At 37.6% G+C, this 24605-nt stretch overlaps 2 protein-coding genes across 3 annotated transcripts in view; both read left to right on the plus strand.

Moving 5' to 3' along the window:
• LOC105443753 overlaps positions 1 to 5565 on the plus strand; it is a 6555-nt gene extending 990 nt beyond the window's left edge. Inside the window, exons 3-5 of the mRNA XM_030998336.1 lie at positions 752 to 901; positions 2109 to 2222; positions 4823 to 5565. Of these exons, the coding sequence (XP_030854196.1) occupies positions 752 to 901; positions 2109 to 2222; positions 4823 to 5074 (516 nt within the window). The 3' untranslated portion in view covers positions 5075 to 5565. The remainder of the gene's footprint in view (positions 1 to 751; positions 902 to 2108; positions 2223 to 4822) is intronic.
• Positions 5566 to 7804: 2239 nt separating this feature from the next.
• LOC754828 (formin-like protein 13) lies at positions 7805 to 23958 on the plus strand. 2 transcript variants are annotated; one of them, XM_030999001.1, is made up of 11 exons: positions 7805 to 8043; positions 9784 to 9953; positions 10841 to 11017; positions 11432 to 12105; positions 12579 to 12684; positions 13297 to 13481; positions 13787 to 13957; positions 14351 to 14437; positions 20648 to 20742; positions 21138 to 21368; positions 21929 to 23958. In XM_030999001.1, the coding sequence occupies exons 1-11, from the start codon at positions 7859 to 7861 to the stop codon at positions 21990 to 21992; spliced, it is 2145 nt and encodes a 714-aa protein (XP_030854861.1). In that variant the 5' UTR covers positions 7805 to 7858; the 3' UTR covers positions 21993 to 23958. The 2 variants fall into 2 exon arrangements, with proteins under 2 accessions (XP_030854861.1, XP_030854862.1); XM_030999002.1 differs by having other exon boundaries at positions 9784 to 9857.
• The last annotated feature ends 647 nt before the right edge of the window (positions 23959 to 24605 follow it).

Raw genomic sequence — 24605 nt, forward strand, 5'->3', positions numbered from 1 at the left:
CCAAAAAAAAGGGGGAAAACTAACATTTTGTTAGATCACTTTGCAGTTAGGTCGAAATTGTAATTATGGTGCAGTAGTTGACGGTTTGGTTTGATGGTCTGTTTTTCCCGACTGCTGAGAAAGCATATGTATTCTTGTAAGTAAGCAACCAGAGGACCGACAGTTTAAGTCCTCTCCGAAGGACTTTGTAATGAAAAGTAATGCCTTACCAAAGGGCACTAGCGAATCGGCTTGGTTTCGAACCCGGGACCTCCCGGTTGAGAGACGACTGCTCTACCAGTGAACCATCGCTGTTCTATACTTTATCCCTATAACCTGGAATACATTGATAATCGTGCAGTGATAATGGTAACATATTCTCTAACTTATGTCGTGTATCATTTTGCTTGTATACTTGAAGCTGTCTCTGCTAATAGTAATAGTGATATGATCACTCATTATTAAGACCCCGCTAGGGAGCAGTATGTGTTGTGCAAACAGTTTTGAAATGTAACCTGTCTACATTGGTCACTCCTTCGGCTCCCTTGAATGGCCTCAATTGACAGGTTAGACTATCCCTGTCAGTCACAGGGACAATCTGTTCAATCTTTATAGACAGTGCATTATTTCAAGTTTGTAGACTTTTAGAAGTAAGTACATCCAACAGATGAACAAGACTGTCATGGAAATTTCCCAAACTGTGCGAATTATATTTCGTTCAAACGAAAAATAATAATCAAACTTCGTTTTAAAACTATGCATTTTTTTTTAGATGAAGGAGACCAAGTTGGTGATGGGAGATGGTCGTATCATGACAGAACAGTTCGAGTACATTCAAGCCAGTAATACCCTTCTCATCCATACCCCACCCAGTAACTTCAGCGGCTATTCTCGGGCTACCGTAGCATTGGACTACGATCGGGTATGTACTTGACTGTCTCATAATCGTTATTCCACACTGGCGTAGCTACGAGGGCAACGGGAAGGAGGAGGCACGTCCCCTTTCTTAGTCAAATTCGGCGTAGGCCTACTTTTATTTAGTTTTTTCATTGTTTTATTTATACGTTTATAATTATATTTAACTATGATTATGTCCAGATTCTAATTAATTTGAATTTTAATTTGTATAAGAGAGATCAAGGAAAGAGGGGGAAGAGAGAGAGAAAGAGAGAGAGAGAGAGGGACGGAGAGAGAGGGGGGAGAGAGAGAGAGGGAGAGAGAAAGAGAGAGAGAGGTTGGGGGAGAGAGAGTTCTCTTACATCCTCCCTTCACTTTATATGAACCATAACTTTTTTTGCTTTTACTTCCTTGTCTTAATTTGTCTAATGTAGAGTAAAGACTAAATCATTTAAACTCAGAGATTTCCATTAAAGGGCAAGTCCACTCTAAAGATAACTTACTTTCAACAGAAGATGAAAAATCAGACAAACCAATCAAAAAAAGTTTGAGAAAAATCGGATAACTAATAAGAAAGTTTGAAATCTTAATGACATGAAAAACTTTGAAAATCACAGGACAAATTGGCAACTTACTCATGAGCTTGTTAAGTCATTGCCTCACTATCCACTAATTGTTTTCTTATTTTTACTTCACACCAGCATCCAAGTTACATTGATAATAATATGATTCTGTGTGGGTGCACAAAAGAGTATTTTTTTCAGTTAATTCATGAATTATTGATATAAAAATCAATAATTATGAATATGAAATATTCAGAAAATAGTATTAATTCTTCAAAGGTCATAAAAGATTTTGTGAACTGTCATGCACGCATATATCATACAAATCATATAACCTTGGCAAAGGCATGGAGAGATCAAGTTTTGCGGGATCAAAAGGGAAATTAATGGGATTAAAATATATAGAGCAATTGATAAAATAGTGAGGACATGACGTCACAAACTGATAGCCAAGTGATTTCCATTGTTCCATACTTTTTCATACTTTTTCAAAAAATCATAACTTCCTTATTAGTTATCCGATTTTACTCAAATTTGTTTTGCTCTGTTTATCTTGTTTATTTGCATATATTTAAAACAAATTATTTTTGGAGTGGACTTAGTCTTTAAATTTCCATTTTTGTTTGGCTGATATACTTTTCCATTATGTTTTGTATCTCTTACCCACAGTCCCTGGTCTTTGTCAACATACACGATGAAAACATCTGCATTGCATTCCCATGGCCTGCAGAAATGGCTAACAACCTGAAAAAATTCATGTCCGGGGAGGGCGAGCAAAGTGAGGTAGGTGCCATTCATCACGTTAATATGACCCTGTTGGAAATTGAAAATTGATTAAATTAATGATTATATCGAAGGGGAAAAACGGAAAAAGTCATAGATTAAAAAAATATAAATTATATGCTATTATAGTGTCTGCCAGAAGAATAACAGCGCTCTAAAAACTCGAAATCTAAAGCTTTGAAATTCGGAAGATGTCGACCTAAAAACTAGATACCATCTTGATGACATCATCTGGAGTACGAATATTCACAAGGACTTTGCATTTGTCAGTGTAACTGCTGCAATTGTGACCCCTGTTGACCCGTAATTTGGAGGGGTGTGGAAAATGATGTCTCACATTTTTTTTTGTGAAATACTCAAATTCTATCATAGTGATAGAATTTGAAAGCTTTTTTCAAGATTATTTATCATGCAATAGATGGCTGATAATTTTTTGAATATGATATAAAAAATTATGCGAAGACAAAAATATGACCAAAGATTGTTGTAAATCATTAACAGGAACCACGTGGTGACTAGGTCCTTCTTATTGTCATTATTTGCTTATTACATTTTTTTAATTGTTCAGCAGACGTCGTTTATTTTCAGAATTCAGTGAAAGTTAGTTTGAATCTCAGAAATTATGGGTGCCTGGTAGGATGCAATGTCTTTTAAAAGGCGCCCGGCTGGAATGGCGCATAGGCCTATAATATGCCTGAGTTGTGTACAATCATGTCAGTCTGAATGACTGTAATGAGCAGGGTAATGATCATGGGTGTCTATCCCGGGGGGATGGGGGGGGGGGATATATCCCCCCAATATTTCAGGTGGGGGGGGGGGGTGGCCTGTACAATCATCCCCCAATAATTCACCATAAAAAAAAAATTAAAAAATGAAGAGAAAAATTAATGATGAGAGCCCGATGAGAGTAGTTAATGGTTATTACTCGCAAGATGACCATAAATATACACATTTTGCTATCTCATTTTCATAATACATACATATATAAATAGAAAACGAAGTAAATGAGACAACCGTATATGAGACAAGAATAAATTAAATTCTCGCTCATACGGCTTCATCAGGAATTGATCAATTTATTCAATTTATTCAATCAACAGCATCATAGAAATGCAGTGCGCCAAATGTAAAGCCGCAGCGTTAAAAACAACGAGCTAAATGTTGAGCGCGAACCGCAAAAGTGCAAAAAAGAAGCAGAAAGTGGGAGAGAGAGATAATGAGAGACAGAGAGGATAGAGGCGCGTGGCCAGGGGGGCGGTAAGGGCGGTCGCCCCCCCCCCCCCAAAAAAAAAAAAAAAAAAAAAAAACACCGGCCAAAGAGATAGAGAGAGAGAAAGAAGAAAGGAAGAGGACGTAGGAAGAAAAAGGATTAAAAGTCGAGAACGGTACAACGAATCGTCTTCTTTTTCTAATAATTTAATGAAACGTCAAAGCTTCCGCGGTTCGCGCGGAAGGGGGGGGACTGAATTCAGACAAGGCTTAAGAGTCAAGAATTGTACAACAAATCGTATCCTTTCTTTAATTTTTTAATGAAACGTCAGAGATTTCGCGCTACGCGCGAAGGAAGGGGAACTTGATTCAAACAAGGATTAAGAGTCGAGAACGTTACAACGAATCGTCTTCTTTCTCTAATAATTTAATGAAATGTCAAAAGAAACTGAATTTAGACAAAGATTAAGAGTCGAGAACGGTACAACGAATCGTCTTCTTTCTCTAATAATTTAATGAAACGTCAAAGCTTCCGCGCTGTGCGCGGGAAGGGGGGGGGACTGAATTCAGACAAGGCTTAAGAGTCAAGAATTGTACAACGAATCGTATCCTTTCTTTAATTTTTTAATGAAACGTCAGAGCTTCGGCGCTACGCGCGAAGGAAGGGGAACTTCATTCAAACAATTATAAAGAGTCGAGAACGGTACAACGAATCGTCTTCTTTCTGTAATAATGTAATGAAACGTCAAAGGAAACTGAATTTAGACAAGGATTAAGAGTCGAGAACGGTACAACGAATCGTCTTCTTTCTCTAATAATTTAATGAAACGTCAAAGCTTCCGTGCTTCGCGCGGGAGGGGTAGGGGAACTGAATTTAGACAAGGAGTAAGAGTCGAGAATGGTACAACGAATCGTCTTCTTTTTCTAATAATTAATGAAACGTGAAAGCTTCCGCGGTACGCGCGGAGAAAGGAGAAACTCCCCCGGGAGCGCGCTTCGCCTGCTCACTACCTCCCCCCTAAAATAAAATCCTGGCTACGCGCTTGAGAGGATAATAACCCAGGTAGCAAGCCCATGTGGGACCCACATGGGTCCCATATTCTCTGAAATGTTATGTTTATTGAGGGTGACTTTAAAAAGTTAATAGTTGGAAGGGAGGGGGTACAACCTGCCATACGCTTCTACCTCTTGATTGCTTTGATCCATTGCCGAAAATATGTTGGGACTGCTATCATCCCTCCAACCACGGATACAAATCGACACCCTTGGTAATGATATCAGTTCTGTAAAGCGCTTAGAGATATCTTAGATGTATTAGGCGCTATATAAATCCATCATATTAATAGTATTAATGCTAATGTTATCTTTAACATTCCCTCTCTCTAACCAAGGGTGAAGTGCTTGACCTCGTAGCCAGAGAGTTGACCGACATGAACTTTGTGAACGTCGGCGAGATCCCCGCGGGTTTCCTCCAAGGGTCTAGCGGTACAACTGTCGGGGCGCTGTGCGCTGGTAGACCCAGCTTCTGGTTGGAGGACAACATGGTTGCATCCAGAGAACGAAGATCACTGGCGCGAACTGATATTCTTATCATCTGTTGGCCAGAGTGTTGTATTGTCATTATATTTGTACAATATTATTAATTATAAATAAATTAGTCTTTGAGAGTGTAGTCCACTCTTGTTAACGTGGATTTCCACTCCAACGTGAATTTATCCCCAATATGAATCCTTAAAGAGTGGATTTCTACACTGTACATTTAGAAAGTATATCACCAGTCACCACAATGTACCCTGCATATACTGAAAACAGAACTGGAGAAACTGAAAGGTCCACAGTCCTACCTTAATTTGTATAGGCCTAATAGCGGCACCTTTGTCGGTAAAAAAAAACAAGGTGCTCTTGTGATTATTATATGAAACTCAATGTCTAGTCCATAACAAGTAACTATTGCATTAACCTCGTACATTTGTTCAAATTTTAAGTTTTATTTACTATTAGCAGATTAAGATAGTATAACAATGGAGTAATACACTAACGTTTATAGCATATTTTGTATGTATTTTACTTTGTAAGTTTATTTGTAATTGTTTGTCATTGCATTTTGTTTGTTATAGCGCTTAAAGACTTTATAAGCACCGTTTTTTATAATTATAATTATTATTATTATATATTATTATTATTATTATATTCATTCATTCATTCATTCATTCATTGTGCTATCACGATAAAAGAGTAACTTTATTTCCATTCTCGTCATTTGAATTATATTTTTGTGTAATATTAGTCAAAATCTAAAAGGAAAAAAAAAGGTGTTTTTTCCTAAATGTAGTCAGTGGAAAATCCGACACCAAAAATATAAAAGAGATCTATGTATTGTTATATTTCAACTCTTTTTTTCAGTATGATCGGAAGTACTTTAGTGATGATCATGAATGATACTTGTTGAAAGTTTCAAATGCAGTAATCATAGTTTAATAGTTGTAATAACTAAATAAAGGATCCAATGAATTCACAATTTAGTCGTCATTCTAATTTAGAATCAATTAAACAAAAATTAAGAGCGATAATTTATGTTCTTGTTTTATAAAATTAGTGCTGGGGTATAAAAAAAAAAGATATGCATTTGAAGACGATCTAGATCGATGTACAAAATACAAATGCAATATGTATAATGTGAAATGCAAGATCTTGAAAAAAGCAAAGAGAGGCAGAGGGTGAGAGTGAGTGAGAGAGAGAGTGTGTGTGTGTGCGTGTGTTAATTTGATGCGTACAGCACGATAAGCCTCTTACGGCTGGGGGGGGGGGGGTCAAGGAGTTTCACCCCAAACGTTTTTGCTCATTACGCCACTGGTACTACTGCCAGGCGCGGATGCAGGGAGGCGAGCGGGCCTTGCCCCCCCCCCCCCCCCCCCCCCCCCCCCTCCGCAAAAAAGAAGAAAAAAGAAAGAGAGAGAGAGATAAGGAAAATAAGGGAAAGAGGATAGAAAGGGAAAGAAAGAAGAGAAAGAAGAAAAGCAAAGGGGGAGACAGAAGGAGATCAGGGGAGGGGAGGGGGCAGAAAGGGCCTTGCTTCCCAGCTGTTCCCCCCCCCCCTCCCCATCACAAAATAAGAGAGAAGGAAGGAAAGGGAAAAAAGAGGAAAAGAGGAGATAAAGGGTAGGAAAAAAGAGGAAGAAGAAAAGAAAAGAAGGGGATATCAGTTGCAATTTTCCCGCCAACAAGTTGTAGTTCGGGGAAGGGGGCCGAAAGGCCCTTGCCTCCCTCACCCCGCCCCCCCCCCCAAAAAAAAAAGGTAGGAAGGGGGTAAAGGGAAAGGGAAGGAGGAGAGCTAAAAGGGAATAAAAAAGAGGAATAAGACAAGAAAAGGGTGAAAAGAAGGGGAGAACAGTAATGTTGAGATAATCCAACCAACATCGTTTGGATCGGGGGGGGGGGCGAAAGGCCCTTGCCTCCCCCAGCAAACCTAAAACCCCTGAGCTTCTGGGGGCTTTGCCCCTGGAGTCCACCAAGGGCCCTAAGACGGGCACCTGGAAGCTCATCTGACGGTAATTTAATGCCTAAAACCCCTGAGCTACTGGGGTCTCCGCCCCCTTGACCTCACGCCAATTAGTATCCTGCCAGTATCACAAATGAGGTATATGTTTTTCTGACCGTAATTAAATGCCTAAAACCCCTGAGCTTCTGGGGGCTCCACCCCTGGACCCCCGCAGGGGCTTCACCCCTAGACCCAACGCCAATTTATTTAAATATCTACCCCTCCCCCTACCTACTTAGAGAAACGTTCAGCAGGGGCTGCATGTAAGAGTGGGGTGGTGCAGATTTGTTGTCTACCACCACCCCCCCCCCCTTCGTCCCCAAATGTTTTTGCTCATTTCGCCATTGCCGGTCTCACCATTACGTACCAATATTTGGCTGGCATATTTGGGCCCCACCCCCTAAGAAATCCTCGATCCGCGCCTGACTACTGCTACTACTACTACTACTACTAATAATAATTATGTACTAATACTATTATTATTTTTTATTATTATCATTATTGTCATTGTTATTAATATTATTATCATCATCATCATCGTCGTCGTCATTAAAAAGAATGTCACAAAAATTGTCACGACTTTAGGCAAATTAGGAGTTATAGGCCCTTTTTTAATGCAATAAGGACTACTTTAGGCCTTGCTAGATATATAGTCTATAATTATGTGATAATGTCAAGTAATTAATTAACTATTCGAATTCATGTTCGTCTTTCCACTCTCACCACTACCACACCCAGCTAAAAAAAAAAACCTCAGCATTACTATGACCACACCCTAATTCTGCCGCGCCCCTCCGATCCGACTTACACATACCGTATACGCGTATACGTCGAATATCCGGTGGTGCATATCCCATGAAGCTCCACGGCAACACAATTGGCGTCCAAAATGGCCGATATTTCCTCATTGAACGAACACAAATTTCGAATCAACCAACAGCCTAAATTTGTTGCTTCTCCTCATACAGACAGGGTTAGCGGTTCCAATAGTGAAGAGGTTATTGGCCAGATTCATCAGGCTGTACATAAAACGCGGATTAAAATATCAAATTTGAAGCAAGAAGTTGCAAACAAGTGAGTTGTTTACAATATTTATAGGTGTCTGTGTGTATCAACTAGATTTAGCTTCATTTGGTGCAGGACACCGCACACATCGCCGCCGTTCGGCCAGGCGGCCTGGACTGGAGCAGTGCCCTCCATTTACACCACGCTCTACACCCTTGTGTATATATGTGACGAGTATCAGTATGACATCTGCGTAATTAGTAATATTTGACTTGAAATTGACTACATTTAAGGCATACTCGTGATATAGGCCCCGCAATTGTTTTGAATCGATTATATTAGACTTTCAGAGGCGCCAAGGTAAAAGATTGGCAATGCGTGACATTTTCATTTTTCGGCGCGCGTGCGAGGGTATAACACACGTATAGGTATGGCGTTTTTTTTTAATCTAGCGCGCGCCGTGCGTGAGAGCCGTTTTCAGACCCTCCAAATGCGTGACGTTACGCCTAATGCGCGACACTTGGTAATGGTAGCTCTGGACTTCTAACTTCAGCCAGCTCACTATACATTGTAGATCTATATACTCGTGATCGAGGCCCCGCGCAACGGCATCGCGCGCACTTCAACACAGCCGCGGGGCCTGTATTACGACTATACTTATGTACTCGTTATCGAGGCCCCGCGCTACGGCATCGCGCGCACTTCAACACAGCCGCGGGGCCTGTATCACGAGTATACTATACGAGTCTCCTATTCAACTCGCTATACATGTATATACTCGTGATAAAGGCCCCACGCAACGGCGTTGCATGTTCTACAACACGGACATGGGGCCTGTATCACGAGTATAGTCGTGATACAGGCCCCATCAAATGCATTTTCAAAACGGACAGCACGGTAGTGGGGCTTCTTTCACCGAAGTATAATTTAGGGGGTGTTTTGAGGTTTAATGAATAAAGCTAGCAAATTATTAAAAAGGGTTAATAAAGGGAATAGAATTAGTACACATAATGGATGATGTGATCCTGATGCAAACAGACTCTTTTGCGTAAAATGTTAAGAATTTGTAGGTTGCTAATTGGCTTTAGGATAAAATTGATGTACTGGGTTCATGGTAATTGTAATTTTTAAAATCAGTTTCAATATTAACTAGACCTATGGAATTCTCGCTACCCCAAATAGCGATTCTGCCGAGATCCGGGGAAAATCCTGAAAACGCGCATTGCATTATGGGATAGCTTTTCGACATTACAGCTTCCTGTGCAGGCGCTATATTACTAGGCGCGATAGCGCAAACGTAAAACACAACGTGTATGCACCGAATATGTCGTCTGCTCGGTCTTGTTTTTTTTTTCGCAAATATTTCAACGTTTATTTGAACATTTCATTCGTTGTTTTTTGCGTCTTTTGACATCAGTGACGATGGTTTTCTTTTGTGAGGCTGCACAGTGCTGGGCTCATGATTCCAAGCGTAAGAACCCTGATTTTAGCGTGCGTGAAAACTCTGCACAGCGAACACAGGCGCTAGCGCCAGCGGGATGGGACTCTATACCGGAAGTTGTAGTGACGACCCGAGAGAGTGAAAATTACCTCGTCTCGCGAATTTCGAGATTTTCGTACCTATTTAGGGTAGCGAGAATTACATGTACTTGAGAAGTGAAACATGGAAAGTTATCATTATATATATTTGTTTAAATAATGTTCAAGACCTTATGATTTTGCTGATATGGTATTTCAAGAACCGCTAACCTTTGGTCACTCTCGACTGTGCTAAATAAAACTTAACTTATACTTTGTTTTTGCTTTCAGGGATCAGGAGGTGAAGCGAGAGCGGGCCATGAGAAAGGCAGCGGAAAGAGGTGATCAGGACAAGAGTACAGAAGGTACATACATTGACCCTTACGCTGGCTCTAGCCCATCTGTGAAGGAAGAATTAAAACAGTGGTTGTCTCCTGCAGCTCAGCGGAAGAGATTAATGGGTAGGATTCCGACACAGATGCTCGGCTGGTTCTCATCGCTTGATCATCTTCAACTCATCCATTTCCATTACATTTTTAACATCATCCTTTTCACTTCTTGGGAGTTACATGTACATGTACATGTACATGTAACAATTGAAGATGGATATTTCCTTTCTGTCTTTTTAACATGCATGATAAAGTTTTAGTTTCATGTCCTATTCCCTTTATTGAAAAATTATTTCACAATGTCAGTTGAAGAAAAAGCACAGCAAAAATAATTTTGGAACACATATTCTTACTTAGCACACACATGTACATGTAAGAACTGTTGTCTGACATCAAACTAGACTCCACCCTGCAAACCTGTAAGGCAAGTGTGTCAGGCTAACTTGGCATTGCTCGTGAATAAGGTTTCAAGTGTTGAAGTGCACTGAACCTCTAAATGGCTGTAAAACTCAATGTTTTGTAGAACTTCACCTCTTGTATATTCAAAATTACCCTTTTAGTAACTACATGTACATGTGTAGTTTACACATTTCTGTCAAATAACCTTGAATGTGGTGTTCTAAAGATGTAATTAATACTAAAACTCTAGTTCCGAGTTACATGGATCCGTGTGTAATATTCTGACTAAATAAAAATATTTTTGAATTCTCTTGTACTGACGAAGAAAAATGATAAAAGTGTAGCTTTCCTATGTGTCCTTGTGAGAAAAAATATCTCTACATACACTGTACTGTACATGTATCTCTGTATTCAGGAGCACGGTAGAGGGAGCTTGGATGTGCTTGGTAACTTTTTTTAAAGAGAGATTCCATTACCATATACATTGTGTAGCATGGATGTTGAGATGAAATTGATCATATTGTTGACTACTGGTATATCTCTTTGACTTGATCCATCAGGAAGAGGGAACTCTCCCCCAGAGAGGAAGGAGAGGACCCCAACACGAAGCAAACCAAGGCATCAAGGTGATGAGGCAGAAGGGCAAGAGCAAATGACTGGTGAGAGCTACTGCAGCTCAGAAGAAGATAGGAGGATGAGAGAGAGAAAGGGCAGGAGGCGTGGTCAAGCCAGAAGAGGTAAGGACTCCTTGTGGTTCTTTTGTTTTGTATTTTGATGATCAAAGAGATGATCATTCACATTACATGTTGCACTTGGTTCATGTATTTTTCCCTGCAAAACTTGATTACAGTATCACACATGTTTTTGTAATAAGCATGCATGGTCATTTGAAGTATTATCGATTAAAAATAGTAATTATCCAAGTAATCTGATGTATTTTCTGTACAAATTGTAAATTAAGAGCAACTGCTTGCAACAGGAGTCCTATGCATAGTCACTTGTATTTATGTGTATAATATACAGAAATCAGAAGCATAATACGTCATGATAAAAGATTATGCAGCTATTTACCACGGTATACATGTATCTGTACAATGCTTTACCCTTTATTCACAAGCATTTTTACTGTCTTTCATTCACCAAATTTGCAGGTAATGATGATGAAGAATGGGATGAACGGTCCTCCTATAGTAGAAGAAGGCATCAGCCCTCATCCTGGTATGGAGAGTATGGCCCTCCTCCTCCTCCTCCACCTCACCCTGCCTACACCGCCCCCAACCCTTGGATCAGTCCACATCGAGTGCCTCCTATTCCATCTTATGACCCACGCCTCCTCCACACCATCGGACCGGATTACCCTTCCTATGCCATACCCCAGCACGCTACATCAACACCTGATCATCAGCGCAGACACAGCTCGGGAGATCCCAACCATCCATTCACCGTCCCTACCCTGGTCATCCCGGCCCAGACCAAAGAGAGCGGCCAGGGAGATCATGTCAGAAGCAACGTGGACAGGGTCACGTTACAGCACTCCAGCCCACAGGGCCAGTCCTCGACGGCTCCTCAGCAGATCCCTGTCACGATCCAGATCCAGCAGTCTCCCACTAGTACCCAGCATGACAGGTCCCCGCTACCATTCACCTCCATGACAGAATCAGCCACTAAAGGAGAGTCTCGGCTTAATACAAGTGATAGGTCAGAGACTGTGTCCACTGGGGTGGGGACTAGTCCACTCCAAATGCCTAGGAATGCACCCTTTGATGAAAGAGGGCTCCCGATGCTCCTAGATGAACTTGGAGCCACCAAAGACAAGAATCAAGTAGTGAGTATTTGTATTTGAAAGTACAGTGTAACTTCTAACTCTTAACTTCGACTTATATAGCTGTCCAATAATTCTAGGAGCTTGCACATAAATTTATTACTATTTTAAAATTTATAATCTAGGCTTTAGCTTTATCATTGTACATGTACATGTACATGTATATCTGTATTTATTACAAATATAGATTAAAATAGAGATTTAACACTTACATGTACAGGTTTAGTGAAATTGGCAGAGATTAACCCAAAGATATTTGTTCAAAGAAGGACTGATACTTCAGTGAAATTTGGATTCGATCATGGCTCTTCAATGCTATGTAAATGTAGACACCCCTTCACATGTAATTTAAACTACTTTTACACCCAATGTAATATTTATCATAAGGAATTTATAAACCATGTAAACCAAAAATGTATTCCATGAGTTTCCAGTAATTGAATTTGTCTACTTGTTTTCTTTTCTCTCATTCCTAGTTATCTGAGAAGTGTTCTGAAGCAAAGCTAGAAATTGAGTCTTTGAAGATGCAGCTTGGTGTGAAAGATGCCATGTCAGAAGCAGAGATAGCAGCCAAGGGAGCATGTAAGTAATACCGTGTGTGCATTTAATTGAGAGAATATTATGATACACTCATTTAATATCAGAGTTGAAGGTATTATGAGAGAATTAGACAGTTGCAGGGCGACTCTTGTTTTGTTTACCTTTATGTCTGTATTTTGGAAACCGTGAACCTATTTTTTTGTATTTCTCTGTGAACCAATATGCATTTATGTGTAGTATCTACCCTTCATCCACTTTTTTTATTTCTCGCTATTTACATCTTTCTATGTTATATTTATTTATCATATTTATCATTCTTATTTGTCACCATTTACCACTATTTATCTCTAACCTCATGGTTCCCTCTCTCCCTCTCTCTCTCTCCCACTCTTCCTCCTTTCCTTGCTCTTTTTCTTATTTGCTCCAAATTTCTCCCTTCCCTACCCCTTCCTTGTCTCTCTGTTATTTGCTCCATTTCTTTTCCTCCCTCTCCCTCCCTCCCCCTCTCTCTTTCTTTCTCTCTGTCTCTCTTTCTCTCCCTCTCTTTCCCTTTCTCTCTTGTTCTCTCCACCTCTCTAACCCTCCGCCTCTCTCTCTCTCTCTCACTCTCTAAATTTCCCTCTTCTTCTCTTCCCCTCTCCTTGTTTAATACAGCTCTGATTGAGGAGATTTACACTGCTCAGAGGGAGCATGATGCGGCCATCATGTCCCGACTGAACCTGGCCAATGACGAGAGAGATGATGCCTTTGCCAGACTTCAGAGGTATCATTCTAAAGATGGCTTTGATTCAGGGACAGATGTCAACTCCAATGAAGAAGACAACACCCCAGCTGACGCAGTGAGTAGACATAAGTTTTGATATATTTTTTGATTCTCTCAAACATCTCGTCCACTGGAGGATGTGAAGTGGATAATGAAAGATGAGTTAATGCCCGATGGTTCTCAGCAGAGGGTACAGTATACCTTCATCCATTCCATGACATGACACAAAATAAATAAATAAATAAATAAATAATTAAAAAATGATACAATATGTCTAGTGATCTTCTAATACCTTAGTTCAAAAATTGTCACCATTGGAGAAAAACTCTTCTGACTCTTCTATGGTTCTATAGTCATGCCCCATCTCACATCTGTTCCCAGAGCCTCAATAATTTGCTGACAAGGTTGACAGTAGCTGACAACAGATCATCAATCAGCAAGTATGGGTCAGCCATCATCGGACGTATCTCTAAAACCAAAGGAAGGAGGGAGGAGATCACTTCAGAGGAGATGAGGGCCATACTCAAAGAAAAGGACATTGCTGTAGCAAAGGTATGCATGCTTGTCTTTCACGGCAGATAATCTTTCACATTCTATTATACGCACAATGGCTTCTATATGTCCCTTTGTCACTTTAAATATATCCATGAGACATGATGAAATCCAACCAAATTTGATTCACAAGGCTCAAACTTTAATTACTGTTGTCCAAATTCGATGCTGTATGTAAAATGTTTAGAGAAAGGAAATCATGACTTTCTTCATGAAATTCATAAGGTGCTCATGAATTATTAAGCTAGGTATTACTGAAGAAATCAGGTGTTTGCATTAAAGATGTACAATGATGTTCTCTTCAAAATTAAACAAATGTGTACTGTCATACAACATAGGTGGTGGTGAAGTCACATCCTTATAGTGTCTTTATTTTGTAATTTATTTTTTCAGTGCAAAAAGCTTGAAAGGGAAGTGATTGAGTTGAGGAGAAACAAAGAGAGCTCCAAATCTCGGAACAACAATGAAAAGTCACTTAAGGTGAGTGCTGTTAATTTTTAGCTTGTTGTTATGATCTTTTGAAGGGTCAAAGATTAAATTTCACTGGATGTATTGTGTGCACTCTTCAGCCTGCATTTCTGCACAGCTTCTTTTTTGTATGATGGGCAAATCTAGAGTTTTGGGCAATACTGCCATCAGTAGTGTTCTGCCTAATTGAGGGTCAAAGGTCATATGTAGACGGGTATCTTGTGCGCACTTCACAGGCCACATATTTACCTGTATATAATTCAAATTTGGAATGTTGATTTTATTTTTATGAAATAGTGTAAGGGCCTATTGCTTTGGATGGTGCTGCCCTCAGGTTTCTGTCCTATTTAGGGCAAAAGTGAATATTCCTAAAGACAACAATGAAGTTTTTTTTAAAAGGCCAATATGGTTTTTGTGATACTGTCCTAAATTTCCTGTCTCTGTAAGGGTATTATAAGCTGAATTCATTATAGTGGGGGGATACATTTGCATTATGTAGCAGTAAACATTTCTAGTTACAATCCATCTTTGCAAAAGTTAAATTTTGAAGGCATAAGGTTTTCCTCTCATACTGCTAGTACCCAAAGTGCCATGCTGCCCTCCACCGCCTACCTGATACACAGGGTGATGTTTGTCAAGAGCAAACATCCTTTGTATTCACCGGTGCTGAAAACACACCTCCTTAGTCATAGGCTCCACCTCTCATTTGCATTTTATTTGCATATTCATTATGACCTCCTGACACTGTTGTACGTTGCAAACAGTCCTGGCTTTCGTTCTATTACTCTGTCTCTCTGCCTATTCTGTTTATATTTAGGTCTGTATGTTTCTGTATACCATATCAAACCCAAGAAGAATTCTCTTCTTAGTTCCCTGGACACCCTACTTTGCTCACTATTTTGTTAGAAATACACATTATCCCTGTCCTCCCAGAGATTAAGCTGTCCAATAGTAAACTGAAAAAGGAAAAATATAAATGGAAACATTAACTTCTTATAAACTAAGCCATGATGATGAATTTTGTACATTATGATCGCGATGAGTAATAAAAGGTTTTTGATAAGGAGATACTTATAGCTGACTTTGTTTTTTATTTACCCCCCTTTTCAATCATTTGTTCTGGAGTGCTTCATATAGTAGAAGCAACTTATGTTTCCTTCATTTTTTCATGTGTGTGTGTTTGTTTGTGTGTTCATTATTTTGTTCTCTTTTTCCCCCCTTAAATCTGGGCAGTATAGAATGTGTAAAGAAATATTGTAAAACTGGTGTCTCTTTGAAAGACTGCTATATGAAGCAAATTAGTTGAATATATATATATTGACATGTATAGGTTATGTTTTGCACATATTGCACTAAGCAATATAGATTTAAGAACACCAATACATGTATTTGTACTTACATGGTCAGCAAAAACACCTACCGGTAATCAATATAAGAGATACATTACTTTACTCTTTTCTCTCACTTTATTTCCAATCTATTTTTCTCTTTTATATAAAATAGAGAACTTTCAATATTAATTCCGACTGAAGAAGTTGGTAGACATAACCTTGAAAAATGCACCAGCACACCTATTCGATCGAACACTTGGGTATCTTTCATGAGGAATATTGCATATCCTCTCTCAGAATTATTGCTTTGTGCTCCCAGTCTTTCATTTCCTTTATCCTTCTTTTTCCTCGTCTATCCCACGAATAGAATTTATAAGTTTGAGTTTGATAGTCTTGAAAAGCTGATGTATGACTATGCATAAGTTTTTGAGCTGTATCGCTGGAGGTATCATTGAAGGTGAAACTGAAGAAAGAAAGAGAGAATGAGAGGAATACTCATATATGCATATCATTTCTGGCCAAACAAACATGTGTTCCATCAGCAAACCAACAATCTCTCTTCAAACCGGTGAGAAATCCCCAAATCGCACGTACCCTTCCACAATCTAATGCATTTCTTCAATTCCAGTAATAATATTTCGTACCCCCTTCTTTCCATTTATATTGAATGAGAACACACATCACAGAGGAGCTCAAATATTGACTAAACTTTTTCAGTCTCTTTCTCTCTCCCTCTCTTCCTCTTTTATTCCGCCCTCTTTTGCTGTGCCCTTAGGGTCATGCCGCCTTTTGCAATTTCATTTAGCGGTATTTTTGTATCACAGCCACCTTTTCTCAGCCCTATATCTTATTATTTATTTTGTGGTTTCAATTTTGATTCGATGTTAAGTGCTTGTGCAAGTATTTTTATATGTTTTATTATTTTCGTGTATGTATTTTAATGAAAATTTGCTTGCATTCCTTTGTGCCATTCTGCCTTCACATTTTGTATACAACAATTATAGGAAACAAATGGGAAATTCTCATAAGTCTTTGAATTAATGTTTGATTTCTTTACTTTTTTTACTTTCTATACCAAATTTACACATTACAATGTACTACATAGTAAGATAAGATTGATCTCTATACAAAGATGAATTGAAACTTGTATGAAAAAGAAATGTGTGTATATACAATGTACATGTATATACTGTATTTAGGTGCTTTCCTTTTCCAACATCTGCACATATATCTTATATGTGATATGGCATATTTTGTTTTACATGTAACACCATGCATGTACATTTAAAACAGATATATCAATATAACTCAATAATATTTCAAATATCATGTATTTAATGATAATAACCTAAATTACTGAATTACATTTGAAGCACTTTCTTGCATTTGTTTTAATTACATGCGAAAATTACTGCATACCATTTTCACATCATTATTCCTAAGCAATTTATTAATCATTCCTTTAGACAACAAATTATCCTGTGATATGATGTGTTATTTAAACAGAAAGATGGAATTTGTAAATATGTGCACAAACCCTGTGCAGCTGTATAGTTCAACTGATTTTTATGAGAACAGCCTGCCTAGGAAGTTGATGCTGTAAACATTTCCATATGATCTGAAATGAATTACACAAGTACAAACAGTGCTATTTGTTGATGAGATACTATATTTTCTAGTCATATTTACTCTAAATCATAATTGTTTACCAGCTGAGTGCCAGTGTTTGCATGTTTGGTCTCTTTGGCTAATGAGCTGATATCACAATAACTCACATAATGGCAGGGAATAATTTTTGAATCAACAGCTAGCAAATGAGTCAAACAATGAAGCGTGCGTTCTTGTGTACCTGGAAACTATCAAAATCCAAGGTGTTATCATCACTTTGTGTTGATTCATTACTGCAGAGATTCCCCAAATCAACATTCTGAGGCTTTAACTCTATATTTACCAGAGATTCTAATGTAAAGTTTAGAGTGCCATTAGTGAAGCTATATTCCATGGATGATTCCAACAAGCTGTTTTCACAGCTGCTGGTTTGAATATAAGTGTCAAACTAGCTCAATGCTGAATGAGAGTCAAATGCAAAACGTGTGGCTAGTTTGTGTTAGATTATAAATAACAATCAGGCAACTTTCATTTCAAGATTGACTTAAAAGAACTGAAGTTATATTCAAGGTCAATATCTCTTCATTGATGTGCTCCACGAAAATCAATCAAATTACTTGCTAAATTTTCAATGTTCCAACTTTAAGCATTCATACAACTCTCTCTCTCTTTTTCTCTCTCTTTTTTTTTCTCTCTCTCTCTATCTCTCCCTCCCCGTCCCCTCTCTCTCTCCCCCTCCCCCATCTCTCTCTCTGCTCTTTTTTTCCTCCACATTAAGAGTATAGGAATGAATTTAACAAAAAGACACAAGGATTTAGATATCAAATTTTTCAGTGAGATAAAGATGAAAAATTAATTCATACCATGTAAAAACAAGAAGGATATAAACCGTTTTATTTTGCTTTACATGTACAATTGTTCAATTTTTTGTGTTGAAGACACACAAAAGACATTTGTATATATTCTTTAGATGAACCTCTCATAGTCTACATTTTCATTTTACAAGTGATTATTATATCATGCTGCCCGAGAAGACCTTTACAACTCTTGCCCTCCATTCACCATGCTGTAAAGATGGAACCCCTCCCATAGATTGCAAAATGATATGTGGATGAATAGTCATTTCTTTTGTTTTTGTATAAAAGAAAGATGCAAACACCTGGTATCCTATTTTCCATTCCCACTCAATATCATGTGCCCTTTTTATAACTGGAGATAGCTTACTCTAGTTTCAATGATTATCTTGTTTACTCAGGGTAATTTTATCTGCTGAAGAGCCAGCCATCAGCGAAAGCATATGCATCTATTTTCTCCACATATTCAATTCTCGATGTGGTTTGATGTTCAACACATACAATCCATCAGATAGATATGATTACGCCCCTCTCTATGTGTACCACTGTTAGATATACACCTTCCATGGCATCATCTAACACAATATCCTGTTTCTCATAGTTGAAAACGTGATGTTGAAGCTTTTTCCATAAAGCCAATTAATAGTTTTGTGCCAACAGCTGTTACATTCAGGCATTATGTGGTTATGAGGAGCACTCATGACATGTATAGGGAGAGTAGGAATATCACACAACTCTTTCTCTTTCATTCTCTCTGATTAATTTGATATTTGTCCCCTCTTTGTGTCTCAGTCTAATCCTTCTTTCTCTCTCCTGTTTTTCTACATCACATTAGTCATTCTACATCACTATAGTCATTATGCGGAACTACATTTTAAAAAACTTAAAAAAACTAAAGATATAGTTTCAGAGGTCTCTTCATCCAATGTAAGGCTTGGTTTTTTTGTAGTGTATGCTTTTTTTCTCTAACCTGTTTCCTCCACACCTGTTGCCCTTCCCCATTTATTTCATCATTGTAAATATTCTCTACCCCCCCCCCCCCCTCCCCTTGCCCCCTTTCCAGTCTACTCTCTCTGGTGGTTACAGTGTTTCTGCTCAAAATAAATCACAATCTTGCCATGAATCTTTAGATTGCTTTTGATGTCATTTTAGTCTCACCTGCTCATCTTCTCTCACACCTCCATCTTTTGATGGTCTCTCTCTTGGGTCTAAATTTATCCCAGCAATGTGGAGAAATGTCTATATCGTGTGATTATATTGGGATGAGAGAAGATATGGAGCTCTTGGATATTAGAATAATTGGTAAACACTGGCCCATCTTAACAGGTCAACCTCATTTCATTGTGTCAATAGGAGAGATTCTAGTGTGTTTGTTGTGATGATTTGAAATGCTCTTTCACAAATCTCGATTCAATCTCTATTCCAATTTCCAGGTTGATTGACGGTTACACAAAACGAAAAGCAATATGCAAAAATGGGGCACCCGTCTCACATTTTTTATTTTCCTTTTTGATAAACTAGAGATATTGTACTGTTTGATTATAATTATTTGTGTATGCATTAGAATCCATGGTGCTATAGGAATGGATAGTCTCGTTATTTCAGAAATTAGCCATTTTCATTTGTCAAATGTATTGCAGGTGAACCAACCTACATATTTTATATATATTTTTAGATCGTAGAATTTTGAGGCTTTTGTAAAAATTTATTATCCAGCTACAGTATAGTTCCTCATCAACCCATTTACTTCATTCAAAAACAAGAAGGCCTTTTGTTAGGTATGGCACCTGTAGATTATTAAATACCATAATGATAATGTATTACAAATTCTGTATAGATTCTACAGCTTCATGAATGCTGCACATACAGGTTGTACATGTATAAAGGATAATAAATTTACCAGTATTCATGGATTTTTTTTTGCTTCACTGTTTTAATGATTAGTGGAATATCTCCATTGATATTTTCAGTGTATACGTGGTGACATGTGTCTAGCCAAGAGGCAGCATGCTGTGTAAACTTGCTCCAGGCTGGGAGAAACACACCTGTTTATCAAGAAACATATTTAGTGTATACATGTACTTCCATGAACTGGACGTGTAAATTTTAGTTGAAATTGATCAACACCATTGACTAATTCGTACTTTATGTTACGGTATGTATCTGATTTTTGAGATTCATTGGTTCTTTTCCCTCAAAGCTGTTCTTTTTCAACTTCATCCCCCCCCCCCAAATACAAATGTTTGTTTAATGTATCCCTGTGTAATATGTTGGGTAAGTATATCGATATTTAGAAGAAGAGAAAAAAGATGATATTTAAACATTTTAAGAGAAGACAGCCTAACCTTAATGGCCATCCCAAATAAGCATATTGACAAATAATGCATCTTTTTATCCACTTTTTTCTTCTTCTCTTTGTTTGTTATCAGGCACAACTTGATATCACCCGTGATGAGAGGGACAAGGCCTTAGTTGCTGCCAAGAAGCGCAAGGATGAGATTGAATCACTGAAGGTGTATTACAGGTAAGAATCATTTCAGTCACACCACTGAACCGACGCCAAAGTGGCTTTGACTCAACCAAATGACTAACTCATTTGAGGTCAGTTTCTTAGAAAATGGAGATTATGATAAATATTAAGGAGAAAAAGTAAAGGTCTCAAATTAATTTAAGGAGTTGAAAGATAAGCTTATGCTTATACAGTCAAACCTGCTTTAGTGGCCACCTGTTTATAAAGACCACCTGTCTATAAAGACCATATTTTTTGTTTCCCTTGAATATGGTTTCTCATTGGAACCTGTACATAAAGACCACCTGCCTATAAAGACCACTTTTTATGTTTCCCTTGAGTGGTCTTTATAGACCGGTTTCACTGTATAAGAAAACATTTCCTAAGTCTGTATCCTATCTTTCCCTCAGCCTTCATAAGTCTCTGTCCCAAGAAGCCAACATGAGGGACCAATTCAACAACACGCTGGGAAGCATTGAGGAGCAAGTTAAGACCAGGGACGAGGTCTTAGCCCGGACCCAGCAGAACAACAGCCAGCTGGCCCAGCAGGTCCGAGCAGCCAATGATGAAAGGAACAAGATGGTCGTCCAACTCCAGAGATTTGAGCAAGAGAATCAGCATCTGAAGAGTAAAACACACCAGTGAGTTTAATACCAATCCAATCTTTCTACTACAATCATTCAACCCATTACCTGTGAGATCTAGCTCTTTCCGTTTCCTGCACTAATGCAAGAGGAATGAGTGAACCCAGGGGTCCATAGGTTAATGTTTTAATCTTCTTTCTTCTTCTGTTTGAAAAAGATTAGTAATATTGTAGTCAGATTTACTTCTTCTTTTTACCTAACCCACCCTGCGTGAACCATTAATCAGGTCAAGTCCTGTGCTTTTCTTATCATGTTCTCCTTTTCTTTGTGCCTCTTTGTCATAATGTCTCTGTTCCTTTATTGCTGAATTATCAATACAAAAATGATGTATGTACTAACAGCATTGTTCAGAAGAAATAAATGTAAAAGATAATCTTTGTGTATGCATATATAGGATATCTTGAAAACAACCATAAAGCATTTTTACATGGAATGCAAAATGATACAAGTTTGTGCCAAGTATAAATCTCTCTCTCTCTCTCTCTCTCTCTCTCTCTCTCATTGAACTTTTCTTTTCCTTCTCTAATTCTCTTCCTTGTCTCTGCACATGCATCTAGGTTGGAACGACTTGTGGCAGTGCTGAGGAAGAAGGTGACTGAAGGAACAGTCAAGACAGTCTGATGAGCTCCTTCTCCATCTGCAATTCAGAAGAAGAAAAAAAGAGTAATATTAATTCTTTTTTAATGAAGTGGGGGGGGGGAGGTGATATGACAATGTAGATTTATTCATTCATTTAGGAGTATAGTTGGTGTATAGTTTGATTATTTGACAATCGTGTACAGATACACGTAAATCATTTAGGTCTCAAAATCATAACTCTTCTACTTCTTGCACATCTATAACCAGGAATTTGAAATACAGTACTCGGCAAGATGACTGTAAAATTATGTGTGTTGGCAGCAAAACTTCAAGTGAAATACCTATTGACTTGAAAAATACTGCACCCTGAACTTAAAATGAAACAGACTATTTAAACATAGATATATTCTTAGCACTAGTCAACTTAATAAGTCTCAGCAATTCTTTTACATTATTATTATCATGATCTACAAGATATTTGTGAATAAATTATTACTTTAATATGCTGTGATGATACTACTGACAACTGTATACTCAGATTTTAGGCTCTCTCAAATTCAGTCATTTTAATTAGCCTATCACAAATTATCTTACTTTACAGTGATAGTCATGGAAAGGAAATATTGATAAAAATGAAGAAAGTCAGATTTTACTGAGTACTATCCTTTTAAAATAAAATAGCAAAATTTCCATTTGTCATCTTTTAATTAGATTGTTTGTAGGCATGTCTTTATGTGTCTTTTAAAAAAGGAAGTCATTCCTATATTAATGTGAAGATGAAAACATTGTTTTTTATAGTTTTAATGTACAACATGTATATATTAGAATGTTGAGTGATTCTTATTATAAACTGAAATCTTTTATTTCTTTTATAATATTCACAATCATTGTATTCTATTCATATTCTCAGAGTATTATATATCTTTATTCCATCCAGTCCTGTACAAAAACCAATCACTTTACTAGTACTTTTACCTGTATAATTCACCTTGATATCTACTAGATTTTGTAAGTGTGTGAAAGTTATTGATTGAATGTGTGCAGTAATATCAAGCTATAAGTTGAATGTGCACAAATATACATACTCTAGTTTTGTGTCTGATATCCCTGTGTAAGGAGGATAGAGCTAAAATAAAATCATGACATTCTATGCTATCAATAGATGAAAAGATAGTAAATGTTGTTTCTATAAATGTCTATAAATTCCAGTTTATATGAATATAGGTGTAAATGAAATTCATGATCTGATTTTGATGCTGGTGTGATAGTATCATTCATGCTAGGAAATCTTTTTTTTCTTCAATTTACACAAACATTACAAATAGGAGCATCTAAAAGCTAAGTTAGATTATATCAAAGTTCAATTTTGTTTTTAATATGTATTATCCCTGTCATCAGACTAATTTTTTTGTTGTGCTCAATATATAATATTTTGTGTATATCAGTTGACAAAGTTTTAGCTACAGTAAATTTGAAAACGGGTATTCATATAAGGTAAAAATGTATCTTGTTGAATTTAATGTCAAACCTAATACTAAAAATACCGGTAGTGAGTACTGTAATATTGGGGGTTATCATATCCGACGAATTAGTACAGTGAATGTTAGGCACACATTTTTTATTAATCTTTTTAGTTTCGCCAAGTACAAAAAATCGGTCCTTGCCATTTTTACAATCAAAAGAAAATTGCTGCATTTTGATAAAACTGTATACGGTTAAAATGGAAGTTACTGTTGAAGTCAATGATATCTGTAGATGTTATCAATTTTAAGCTAACAAGGTGTCTGTGCTTTAAATATACAAAATGATCTTCTCAATATACCCCTTTTATTTCTGTGCCAGAATCATTTAACCCAATTATGTTTGCCTATCATTTATGCCAAAATGCATGTTTCATTTTTTATTTACTCTTTTATATTCCACAACCAGTACCACTTGGCCCTTATTTGTATTGGGTGCAAGTACAATTCCTCAATAAAACGCAGTAATGTGTGCAAGTAAACATGGAGCTTGTGATTGGATTTTTTTTTGGTTTAATTCCTCTTTGACTACTTGCCGAGATTTCCCCCGGGTTCACCCCCAGATCACAGATAGTAGTGACCTTTGACCTTTGGTGGTGATGATAATGATTGTGATCTGTATGATATAGATGAAAAAGGTGTAGTATACATGTAGTCCTGGTTTGGAGTGTGGATGAGGCCGTGATTGGTGTGCTCAGGTCAAAAACAGACACAGAATAACTGCCTTGAGAAAATTTAGTCTGTTCCTTTCGCCTTCAAAACATTGATCGTTTCTAAAAAGAATTTTCTGCTTTGAATCTACTGTGATAAATTGTGACAGATATCATAAACGCGAAGGAAAAAATGGAAATACAGGTGCAACTCGACTATTAATCCACTGTAGAATTGAGAAGCTACTTATAATGAAAGAGAGAATGTTATAATAGTATCACAATATTGATCAGTGCAATTTACACCACAGTACATTTTATTTATATTTTCTGCATTTTGTTTTGCTTTTTCTTATTTTGAAGAAATTGAAGAATGTTTAGTCGTTATTTTCCGATGAGCAATTATTACTTTAAAGATATTAAATGCCACGGAATTCGATGTTCAATTGCACGCAGCTTCCAATTTACCAAACGGTGTGCATGTA

The sequence above is a fragment of the Strongylocentrotus purpuratus genome, unplaced genomic scaffold, assembly GCF_000002235.5.
Source record: "Strongylocentrotus purpuratus isolate Spur 01 unplaced genomic scaffold, Spur_5.0 spur5_scaffold_5, whole genome shotgun sequence".
Lineage (NCBI taxonomy): Eukaryota > Metazoa > Echinodermata > Echinoidea > Camarodonta > Strongylocentrotidae > Strongylocentrotus > Strongylocentrotus purpuratus.

Bases quoted from the DNA above. Each gene is read 5' to 3' on its own strand.
- LOC754828 (XM_030999001.1), top strand. From the start codon at position 7,859: ATGGCCGATATTTCCTCATTGAACGAACACAAATTTCGAATCAACCAA. The intron at 8,044-9,783 runs GTGAGTTGTTTA...TTTTGCTTTCAG, and splicing joins AAGCAAGAAGTTGCAAACAA to GGATCAGGAGGTGAAGCGAG. The intron at 11,018-11,431 runs GTAAGGACTCCT...CCAAATTTGCAG, and splicing joins GCGTGGTCAAGCCAGAAGAG to GTAATGATGATGAAGAATGG.